A 12,525-nucleotide genomic window follows, 5' to 3' on the forward strand; every position below is an offset into this window, starting at 1 on the left:
AGTTGAGGCAAAGGCAAAAACTGCCCTTCATTGACTGAGTGACTTAACAACACATCAGGGTGCTATAAGAATACTATAAGTACATTTCCGAGCACAATTCAAAGTGTTGGTGCTGACCTTTAAAGCCCTAAACGGCCTCGGTCCAGTATACCTGAAGGAGCGTCTCCACCTCCATCGTTCTGCCCGGACACTGAGGTCCAGCGCCGAGGGCCTTCTGGAGGTTCCCTCACTGCGAGAAGCCAAGTTACAGGGAAGCAGGCAGAGGGCCTTCTCGGTAATGGCACCCGCCTTGTGGAACACCCTCCCACCAGATGTCAAAGAGAAAAATATCTACCAAACTTTTAGAAGACATCTAAAGGCAGCCCTGTTTAGGGAAGTTTTTAATGTTTAATGCATTATTGTATTTTAGTGTTTTGTTGGAAGCCGCCCAGAGTGGCTGGAGAAACCCAGCCAGATGGGCGGGGTATAAATAATAAATTATTATTATTATTATTATTATTATTAACCGAAATGGCACTGCACACCCAGCAATCACTGCACAAACCCCAAGGGTGATATTGATGGTGATTTTGCTATTTTATAATAAGCCTCAGAAAGCATACTTTTAAAATGAAAAACATCTTTGAAATGTTTCTTACCTTGACCACCCCATCAAAACCAGGTATAGTGTTGACCTTTGCATTCTTGGCTAAGAGTTTGCTTTCTATCTTGTCCCCCATTGCTTGAATAGCATGCATGTCTGGTCCAATGAAAGCAACACCTTCTGATGCCTGAAGAGAGTAGGAAAGGAAAGGGTTTTTTACTCGCATATATATATATTTACTATGCTGAGATTTTGTTTAGGGAAAACCCTAAATTTATGTAAGCAACCTAGCTTGAGTCAGTACATTAAAATGTGTATGAGCTTGTTAAGCCTATATGGAACACAGGCACAAAGCTCCTATAATTACTGTTTGCATAAATCAAAGCCAGACCAAAGGAAAAATAGCGGAGAGCCATAAAGTATTCCAGCCTGAACATTTGCAAGATCCCCTGAGTAAGGAAAAACAGTTAACTCATGAGTCAAGGAGCCACAAGTGGCTTACAAAGATATGTTCAATAATGTATACTAACTTCAGGATTTCATTCTGCATTCTTTAAAACATAAGCCTCACACAAAACGGAAATGAATTTACTCTTTGTAAGTGTTCACGATGCACAGGATGGACATTTAAAATATTTAGGTACTGCATGTGTAATAAAAGCCATAAATGGATATTATCTTTGTAGGCTAGGCAATCACAGTAACATAATTATACAGACTGCACTTCAGAACAGTCTTCAGAATGTCTTAAAGTGAGGTATTCTTTATGTACAGATTAACCCAGTATTATAAACTATCATTTCTCATAACACTCTTTCGTTGTATTTGTTTTTAGTCTCTCTCAAACACACACTTTTCTCTTTTTCCAGAGAACGTGAGTTTGTGCTTGAAAAGCACTGCTATTATATATATATATATATATATTCAAGACCTTATGAGTTGGATAGTTTGTGTGAGATAATGTCAGTCAGGCTCTTTTATCAATTGTGCAGCTTTTTAAAAAACAAAAATCAGCTGACTAGTTAGACAGTAAAATCACTGACCACATTAACAACATCCTGTTTATTGATCTGTTCTGTCCCAGACAGAACATCCACAGGCAAGCATATGAAAGCTGCCAGGAGTCACAATATTCATGACTTTTGGGCATTTCAAAAATTCATGCATATTCCTTGGTCTTAACTCATTGTATCCCTTAACTTGATTACTCAGGGCTGAATGTGTGAAATGAAATGCTGAGAAGCACTGCATCTGAAGTTATATAAGGTCCACTCAAATGATAGCTCATTCTCACACATCTAAAACAAGGTTCTAGAGTATGGTCTAAAAGTGCATGAGACCACAAACTCATCAAAGCTAAGCAGGTCTGGGTATGGTCAGTTTCTGAACTGGGAGCCACCTGGGAGCCACCTGGATTCCATGATGAAAGAAAAGTGGGATATGCTTGATACTGAAGCCTTCCATCCAGCAATGAATGTGAATGTTCATACAAAACTTTAGTCCCCCTTCCATGATGGTGGGGGTAGGGCAGGCAAAACATACATGAAATGGGTTTCTTATATGGGATGCTGAACTAGCCACAGGTAAGGAACTTGTGAAAAAACTCTGATGTTGGGTAAGATTGATGGCACAAGGAGAAGGGGACAACAGAGGTTGAGATGGTGTTATAGAAGCGACCAACATGAATCTGACGAAACTCCGGGAGGCAGTGGAAGACAGGAGTGCCTGGTGTGCTCTGGTCCATGGGGTCACAAAGAGTCAGACATGAGTAATTGACTAAACAACAAAGGAACTTGTAGAAGAATGATGAAAATATGTAAGGTGCACACAAAACCCCAATCCAGAAATGGGGATCTTTTCAAATGGTAGCGATGGAGACAAGAGAGAATCCTGTCAAGAGAAGGATTGAACTCTCTGCTCATCTGCTGGTAAGCGAAGATTTCAATCCTGTTGTCTGCGGCTTTGCCAGCAGGTTTTCCTATGTGGCCCCTCCTGCCCACCTGTCAAAGTTGGCCTGAAGGATAGGGGGGATGATAAAGATATAACCCACAAGGTCAAAAAGTATGCCACCCCTGGTTTGGAATCCACCTTATACTGTAACAATACCAAATTTTGTGTGACTTTAATAATTACATATTCTTCCCCTGTTTAACATGGTGTCAATTCCTCCACCACCCTCAGTTGTCTCTTTGTGTGTCTTTATATTGTAAACCCCTTTTGGTAGAGATCTATCAAAACCGTAATCCTACATACAGTGAAAGTATATGTTTCCAATCCTTCTAGCTTTCTGCACCAGCATGTATGCCAAGGCAAGTTTCTGGGAAATGTTTTAGGACAGGGATGCAAATGCGATTTCCTGGGCCTGGTACACTGGGTGTTGATTGGGCCCTCTGGACCCCTCGCCGCCCAATCAGTTAACAAGACCTGCTACATATAGCAACTTAACCTAGCCTACCTCAGAGGGCTGCTGCAAATATAAACGCAGGTGAGGAAAGGAAAACATACACAACTTTGAGCTCCTTTGTGGAAAAGCAAGATACAAATATATGCCACACAGCAGACAGTTCAACTATGAAATACACTCCCACAGGAGGCAATGACGACCACCAACTTGGATGGTTATAAAAGAGAATTAGGAATAAAATCTTGGAGGATAAGGCTCTCAACAGCTGCTAACCACTATAGCTATGGTGTGTCTTCAAAGTTGGAGGCAATATGCGTCTGAATACAGCGGAACCTTGGTTCTCGAATGTAATCCATTCCAGGAGTCCGTTTGACTTCCGAAACATTCAAAAACCAAGTGCCCCGGAAACAATAGTCAACAACCACATCGGACATTTGAATTCCAAAAAACGTTTGAAGACCGGAACACTTACTTCCAGGTTTTCAGTGTTTGGGAGCCGAAATGTTTGAGTACCAAGGCTTCTGAGAACCAAGGTTCCACTGTACTAGTTGCTTGGAACCAAAAGAGGGGAAGATGCTACTTCCAAGGGTTGTTGTGTAGATATAAAGGAAAGGGGAATACAATATACATAGCTTTGAGCTCCTGGATACAAATCTACAACAGCAACAAATATGTGCAGCTTCATAACTCTCAGCAAACATACGTACGCAGACATTTTGCCAACCTGTAGTCTTTCCTCCCCTGCATTCTAAAACTGCTGTTATAACATTTTGCAAATAGTGATTTTAAAACAAATAAGATGCCAAGTGACTGGATAAACATAGAAAATAAAGGTGACATTAAACACACACAGAGAGAAAATTATCTATTTGTAAAACTGTTTAGGCAAAAAAGGAGGGAGGAATTACCACAATTGCCAGCCAATCAACACTGTGTACAGACAGATAATAAAGCTTCCATACCCAAAGAGGGGTGGGAACCAGGTTTGCCTCACTAGTAGAAAAGAATATGCTTAAATATACATCTATGGTGAAGGACGTCTGGTGGCGCTGTGGGTTAAACCACCGAGCCTAGGACTTGCCGATCAGAAGGTCGGCGGTTCAAATCCCCGTAATGGGGTGAGCTCCCATTGCTCGGTCCCTGCTCCTGCCAACCTAGCAGTTCGAAAGCACGTCAAAGTGCAAGTAGATAAATAGGTACCGCTCCAGCGGGAAGGTAAACGGCGTTTCCGTGCGCTGCTCTGGTTCTCCAGAAGCAGCTTAGTCATGCTGGCCACGTGACCAGCTGTATGCCGGCTCCCTAAGCCAATAAAGCGAGATGAGCGCCGCAACTGGACCTAATGGTTAGGGGTCCCTTTACCTTTATACATCTAGGGCAACTTCACCTATGAATACCACAAAACTGAAGCACGAGCAGTGGTACTGCCTATTTGTTTTAAATTTTTGAACGCCACCTTGTAAGAAGATAACCGAAAAGGTAGAGTACAGCAAATATATAAAATAAACAAGCAAACAAGTAAAAGATCCCAGCTTCAAGCCTTGGTGGCTGCAGAGAGGGCTGGGGAGGACTACTGTCTGAAACTCTGGAGAGGTTCCTGGGTTACGAGAGTCAGCAGGTAAATATTTTGCAGCGTAAAAAAATACCGCTGTGCAGTTTTCCAGACTGTGGAATATACAAGCAGCCACAAAGGATATGAAAACATGAAACAAAAAGAGAGATTAAAAAATACAGTACGTTGCATGCGTCATTCTGAGCACTGTTCTTTCCCAGGACAGATTTAAAAATGCAAGACATGAGTCCTTTCTAAATTAGTATGGAAAAACTACAGACCTCAGAAGTACTCGTTAAGTAATAGGTTTCTTAGTGGTTTAGGTAGAAACAAAGTGAAACATGTAAAGAATTTTTTATAGATGTTTTCCATATACCATTTCTTACAGTTCCTGGCACTGAAATCAGTCAAAGCTTTTACATGATAAAAGAAATCTGTGGAACTAATCCTAGAAACCTCTTTCTGTTTTCTGTGCATAACACCTCCAGGCGACAGAGGAGACAAAATGCTTCATTTGCATCCTTAAACATTAGAAACTGAGAATGAACCTTTTCAGCTGTAAATGTTATTGCATCTACATTTCCAGAAAGAGGGGGGTTGAGAGAGAGAAAGGTTAAACAGTCCACTCAGGTTTATGTTAACTCATCTCTTTTTAGGGCCACTCATCAGTAGAAAGAGACAAGAATGCAGAGGCTTAACCGCTCTGATCTCCTTCTTCATAATGTCCCATTGTATTCAATAAATGGATACAGCTCCTGATTACAGGAACAAAAAGAAGAAATCAGGTATGCACCAAGGAAATGGGAAATATTAACCAATGCCATCTTCCAGTTTTTTCTCCTTCTAGTCTTGAGCAGTCAAGTTTCATTTCTGTGGATGAAAAACTAAGGCAAGGTTAGATCAGATTTATTTTACAATATTCATGGAGGTAGATAATATTGTCTGATATTACAATACTTGTACAAAAAATTGTACGTTCCATAAAACTTCAGGGAACTTGGATCCTGACTGCAAAGATAGCAGCAGGTACAAATGCACACAAAGCAGCTTCTACATCAGTAACTACTGGGGTAACATTTGGTTAATGACTTTGTCCTGCTATGCTGTTTGTCATTGGAATTCCATTATGAATGGCTAAAGCCAGATACTCTACATTCAGTTTTCATTTTGTGACAATATAGCAACCTCAAGTGATTCAGTTCTGAGGTCTGGCTCAGATCATTACTTTCTGCTGCAATGGTGGTGCCGATGACATAGGCCTTCCTGAACATTTTTGTTGGTACATCTCAAGAAAAAGGCTATAATTAAGCCAAATACAATTCTTTTCTGCAGAGCAACTGGCTTTTCCCATTTCATAAGAAGCTATTCTTCTACTGAGAGCTAAGCGCAAGGCGGGGACCAAAGGTTGACAAACTACCCCAGAAGGAGCACCACATGCCCCCCAGAGGTACTACCCATCCCATAATACTCCATAAACCCGTCAGCATGCAACAGCGGCCACACCCTGGGAATGGCTTTGACTGGCTGGCTAAACCAGAAGGCGGCAGCTGATGGGTCTCAAAGCCTTGCTCTGCATGTGAAGACAGGCTCTGGCGGATTGAGCGAACAAGACCAAAAGTGGGTCCAATTGTCAAGAAGGCGGTTTCTGCACGTGTTGTAGAGGGAAGTGAGGGGCAGATGGGGCTCGTCCACCAAGGAAGGTAGCCCACCTAAGAGGTGAAAAACTTGGATCTGAAACCTCTGCTACCTTGCAGAATATATTCAGGAGGAGAAAAGGCTAAGGAGTAAACCCTACACAAATTTGGAGTAGAGTCCGTAAGAGGGTTGGATGGCGTCTTGTACACCTCCTTTTGGCAACTCCTGCAGTCAAGCTAGTGCCAAATGTATTGCTCTGCTTTCTTTTGGACCACATCCGCAAGGCCAAGAAAGAGGTCTTGTCATCTGGACACCCCAATACTTCCATACACACTGCCCAGGCTTGCGCCCTGGGCAGGTCACTTTGGTGCTACTAATGCAGCAGTTTGACTTCACCCCCAGAGGTGCACTCCATAGTCTCTTGAGATAGACAGATACCAACAATTCTTCCATTGAACAAGTAAAGGTAAAGGTAAAGGTACCCCTGCCCGTACGGGCCAGTCTTGACAGACTCTGGGGTTGTGCGCCCATCTCACTTAAGAGGCCAGGGGCCAGCGCTGTCCGGAGACACTTCCGGGTCACGTGGCCAGCGTGACATCGCTGCTCTGGCGAGCCAGAGCCGCACACGGAAACGCCGTTTACCTTCCCGCTGGTAAGCGGTCCCTATTTATCTACTTGCACCCGGAGGTGCTTTCGATCTGCTAGGTTGGCAGGCGCTGGGACCGAGCAGCGGGAGCGCACCCCGCCGCAGGGATTCGAACCGCCGAACTTTCGATCGGCAAGTCCTAGGCGCTGAGGCTTTAACCCACAGCGCCACCTGCGTCCCATAGTCTCTTGAGATAGACAGATACCAACAATTCTTCCATTGAACAAGTACATTATCTTAAAAACGTAGCAACCCCCAGTTTTTAATTGGGGAAGGAGAGAGAGAACAACTCCAACAGTCCAATGAAAGCATCCCAGTCAAGTTGACCATTGCATCTTCAGGAAAAAGCTGCACTGTGAGTCACAGGCAAAAATGACTTCTATCACACTTAGCCTAGGAATACACAAATACTCATATGGATGTAAAATGCATGACACACCGAGGTGGCAAACCAGTGGCAGTACCTAGGCAACCTTACTCTAAGGAAGAACCCCTTTCCTCAGAGTGAGGGGCAGAGATTAGTAGCAAAATCAATGGTGAATTAAGTAGGTGGGTGAGGAGAGGTGAGGTGAGGTGAGGAGAGGACAAGGAGTGGCAACCCTTAGCCATCTCATATAAAAAGTAAAATCAGTGGGTTGAGTGGCAGTGAGGCAGAGAGCACCTAATCTGCTGGTCTGGGAGCTAAATTATGTGCAGTAGAAGGCACCCAACTCAAGGACAACCAAGAGAAAATAATTAGAAAGAAAGAAAAATGAGCTTGTAAGAACACAGCCCAGCGAATACTTCATTAGCTCAAGCATCAGAAGATGACATGTCAACCTTGAGAAAAGCCCTGGCAAAGATATATGGAGACTGCCCTGCAATCTCCTCTTCAGAAGCTTCGCCCATATGCTTCAGATAAAAAATTGCAAATAAATCTTTGTCAACTTGCTGTTAAGCTTCTATCAAAAGTGTAATGGGAGGTACAGGAAGAAAACTTTTCTGGTGATTCTGGGACGTGTTCCCTTAGCTCTATGAAGTAGAACTTTCATTTGAAATATGATTTAGTATTTTGCTCAGTGATATTTTGGAAGTGATTACTTCCAATGAGCTCCTTGGCAGAAAATAAATGCAATTGATTAATTCAGTAATAATAATAATAATAATAATAATAATAATAATAATAATACTTTGGGGCATAAACAGTACAAGAAGCTACTAATAAGGGTCATCATTAATAAAATGTCAGAAGAAGAAGAAGAGAAAAATGACAAGGTTTTAAAGACAATGAACCTCTGGTAAGTGAAAAAGACGCGGGTGAACAGCTGGCCAGTAGTTCAACTAACAGGTCAAGGAAACCTAGGAGAAAAAACATGTACACAGGCACTCTTGATGGATGCCATGTTCAATCAACTGGCATTCCCTGGTGCATCACTTGCATCTTTCTGCAGGAGGGAATCACAGGCGCTTTCTCATATTGGTCACTGTCCAGAAAAGGCATCCCTAGAGCGGCAACACCACTTGAACACTTGAGATTCTCTCGCAAAGTTCACAGACAGGTGACTGGAGCCTGAGCAGAGGTCCTCTTGTGGCTCAGGAACTGGCTTCTGAATACCAGTTGCTAGAAACCACAGGAGGGGAGAGAGTGCTCTTGTGCTCAAATCCTGCTTGCTTGGTTTGCCGCAGGCCTCCGGTTGGCCACTGTGAGAACAGGATGCTGGACTAGATGGGCCATTGGCCTGTTCCAGCAGGGCTCTTAGAATGGATGTTTTCACAAAAAATGGTTATTTCCACAATATAGAACCACCAAATTATAGGGCTGGGAGGCACCTTTAAGATCATTCCGTTCAACCCATGCTCAGGGCGTGATCTGCAATGCATGATGAAGCTACAGCATTTCTACTTAAATACCTCCTATGACCTGTTTGCTCCATCATCAAACAATTCTTACCATTGGCACATCTGTCCTAATGTTTAGCTGAAATCTTCTTCCTTGAGATTTCTACGCCCTGGCTTTGCCTTCTGGAGCAATAAAGTACAAGCCTATTCCATATGACACCCCTTCTGCAATTTGAGTATCACTTGTTTGTCCCTCCTTTAATACTCTCTTTTCCAAGCTAAACGCACCCCTGTTATTCATGTGACATGATTTTTCAGACCTTTCACCATCCTGGTTGCCACTCCCTGAATACATATCCCCTGTTGCTTTCCTTAAAATGTGGATTGCAGGGGGGGGGGTTAGTGACATTAGACTGCTAGCTCATGTTCAGCTAAGACAAATATATCCTATTCTCATGTGTTTCTGCCAAACCTGGTCTTCCACATTTGTGTCCTTTGGTTAAAAAAAGGTAAAGGACCCCTGACAGTTAAGTCCAATCACAAACGACTCTGGGGTTGCGGCGCTCATCTCACTTTACTGGCTGAGGGAGCTGGTGTTTGTCCACAGACAGTTCTTCCAGGTCATGTGGCCAGCATGTCTAAGCCACTTCTGGCAAAACCAGAGAAGCACACGGAAATGCCGTTTACGAATAGCTAAATGCAGGATTTTGCACATTTATCTCAATTGAATTTTATATATATATATATATATATATATATATATATATATATATATATATATATATATATAAACATAAATGCACAAATAAAAAACAATGAAACATATATCATAACATATTTTCTTAGCTTCATTGGACTCCCTCACGTCTCCCGCTCCCACTTGCATCATTGTCAATTCTTACCCGCAATTTATCATCTTGTTTACATTCTTGTATCCCATTCATTTAAAATATAATCTAATATTTCTCCCAAAGGTTTATGTTTTTTCCTCAATCTCACTTGTCATCCTAATTCCATCTAGTTTAGTGGTGCTCAATTATTTATGATCTAGCATCCTTCTTAACATTCAACCAAATTACAATGCTTTTTAAAATAAATCTTAAATTTCTTCCAGTCTTCTTCAACTTTCTCTTCTCCCAGGTCTCGGATTCTGCCGGTCATCTCGGCTAGTTCCATATAGTCTATCAGCTGCATCTGCCACTCTTCCAGTGTGGGTAGATCTTGGGTTTTCCAGTGCTTAGCGATAAGTATCCTTGCTGCTGTTGTTGCATACATAAAAAATGTTCGGTCCTTCCTTAACACCTCCTGGCCGACAATACCCAAAAGGAAGGCCTCTGGTTTCTTAGTGAAGGTATACTTAAATGCCTTTTTCAGCTCATTATATATCATTTCCCAGAAAGCCTTCACTCTAGGGCAAGTCCACCAGAGGTGAAAGAATGTTCCTTCATTTTCTTTACATTTCCAACATTTATTATCAGACAAATGGTATATTTTGGCAAGTTTAACTGGGGTCATGTACCATCTATATATCATTTTCATTACATTTTCCTTCAAAGCATTACATGCTGTGAAGTTCAACCCAATGGTCCACAACCTTTCCCAGTCCTCAAACATAATGTTGTGCCCAATGTCCTGTGCCCACTTTATCATAGCCGATTTAACCATTTCATCTTGTGTATTCCATTTTAACAGCAAGTTATACATTCTATCTCAATTGAATTTTGTCTTGTAGTTTCAATACTGCCAAGTCAGTATTTCCAACAAGTCAAGTTCATTTTCAATTCTCATTCTGTCTTTCATAGTGTAAGCTACTCCTTGCAGCTTCATCTGCACATCTGATAAGCACCCCCTCTCCTCCATCCAAGACATTTATAAAGATGCTAAACAGTAGAGGGCGCAAGACCGTCTTGTGGCACTTCATTGGGGACCTCCCTCAAGGTTAATGGGCACTCATTGGATAAAGTTGCTCAATCAGCTGTGGATCTACATATTACATATGCAAAACTGCTCATAATTGAAAAGGGTTTCTTTTAAATTTCCAGCGCACGTAAAACCAGAAATATCTCTGACAAACACTGGCAAAAGATTGTTAAAAATGAACTGTGGTTTGTTTGTTTTCAATAGAGCGGGTGGGGAGAAAGTCTTGTGCTGCTTGTATCATAGAAATAGATTTTTAAACTATAAATCCCCTTTCAAATAACACACATTTCCCACATTTTATACAGAATTCATCTTTTAAGAACAGGGGGAAAATGTTGTGACATTAGTAGATAATCACACTTAAATGTCTTTTTGCAGAAGAGGAAGCACTCTCAGAAGCTTCTGGCAACTCATTAGAAATAAATGGAGCAAACACACTACAGGAAACCAAATACAAATCTGTTTTCAAGGGAATCTTGAGCTTTTGCAGTAGAACTGTTTGAACTTCCATCCTGTTAATTGTGGAGACTACTTAAGAAATTCTGTGTCAGCAATCAGGGCCAAGAGTGGACGCATAACTATAGTAGTCCACTTTCAAAATTCTTGAAAACCCATTTAAGAATATCAGTAGGGGGTAAATTAAAGCCATATGCATTAAGAAGCTAATAATTTGAAAAATGTACAGAAGCAATGAACCTTGAAGTTTATCAAGCACTGAAATGACTATTAAGAAGTGTTTTGTCTAGCTCTAAGTAACAAAATAAAGCCAAAATGATGCCAGTCTGAAGATGAACAGTCATAACCAACAGCCTAAATTTCAACACTGGAATTTGAAATTTAGCATGTAAGCCTCAGTAAAACCTACAATTCACTAGTTGCCAAGAACATTTGTTTGCTTCAGTTCATATCAGGAATTGTGTGCACTATTATCAAAGCTCAGCTCTTTACAAAGCACAATAACTAAACATATTCTGTGAGATGCCACTAAATTAATAGCAAGTTGACTGCATATCACAACAAGTTAATTCATAATTTTACCTCAGTTTATGTTTAGAGTTTTCAACCTTGGTCCTATGAATGTTTACTTGGCAGCAGGTCCTGCTTTATTCAATTGAATTACACCCTTGTCTGCCAACATTGTAGGTAACTACCTCTGTAACAGTTTTCTGCTTCACTGCTGCTTATATACATTCCCACCTCACCAAAAAGTACACCACCACAGATTAAGAATACTAAAAATAAAGGAATATAAAATAAAGACACCAGCGTGATGGTAAATAACTCCAGGCAAACATTTAACTTCTTATGTCAGACAAGGCCAATGGCAGGAGAAGGAAAGAGAGAGGAAGGTAGGAAAATCCAAACCAACTTCATGCTTTGTACCATGTTAAGTTTCAAAGAAATTATTTTCTGCTCTTCAAATCAGAGCAACGTAACATTTGTAAATCTATTGCTTGGTGGATTTTGCCTCAATATACAGATGGATCCTAATATACATGTGTGACTTGTATATTACTTGTTCTTTTCAAAAATAAGTCACGGTCGCTGACTTGTTTTTAAAAAGAAGGGGGGATTGAACCAAGATATAGTTCTCACCGAAGAAGTAAAGCAGTGTCTGGGCTGCATCACTCCAGACCACCAGTGAGGGGGGCTCACATCACAATGCTGTTCCATACAGGGAAAGGGGGGGGGCCTTGACATAACAAACAAGAATGCAAAGGAGAAGGCTAACTAAGGATTCGATGTCTCCATGTAACAGTTTGTTTTTTCAAATACAGTGGTATCTTGGGTTACATACGCATCAGGTTACATACGCTTCAGGTTACATACTCCGCTAACCCGGAAATAGTACCTCGGGTTAAGAACTTTGCTTCAGGATGAGAACAGAAATTGTGCTCCGGCAGCGCGGCGGCAGCAGGAGGCCCCATTAGCTAAAGTGGTGCTTCAGGTTAAAAACAGTTTCAAGTTAA

General features: G+C 41.5%; 1 protein-coding gene across 1 annotated transcript in view; it reads right to left on the reverse strand.

Annotated features, from left to right (window-relative positions):
* Positions 1-12,525, reverse strand: part of PCCA (propionyl-CoA carboxylase subunit alpha) — a 222,637-nt gene that overhangs the window by 161,779 nt on the left and 48,333 nt on the right. The window contains exon 7 of the mRNA XM_079972667.1: positions 639-770. Within this exon, the coding sequence (XP_079828793.1) occupies positions 639-770 (132 nt within the window). The remainder of the gene's footprint in view (positions 1-638; positions 771-12,525) is intronic.

Source organism: Podarcis cretensis (genome assembly GCF_951804945.1).
Source record: "Podarcis cretensis genome assembly, chromosome: 4".
NCBI classification, from domain to species: Eukaryota; Metazoa; Chordata; class Lepidosauria; order Squamata; family Lacertidae; genus Podarcis; species Podarcis cretensis.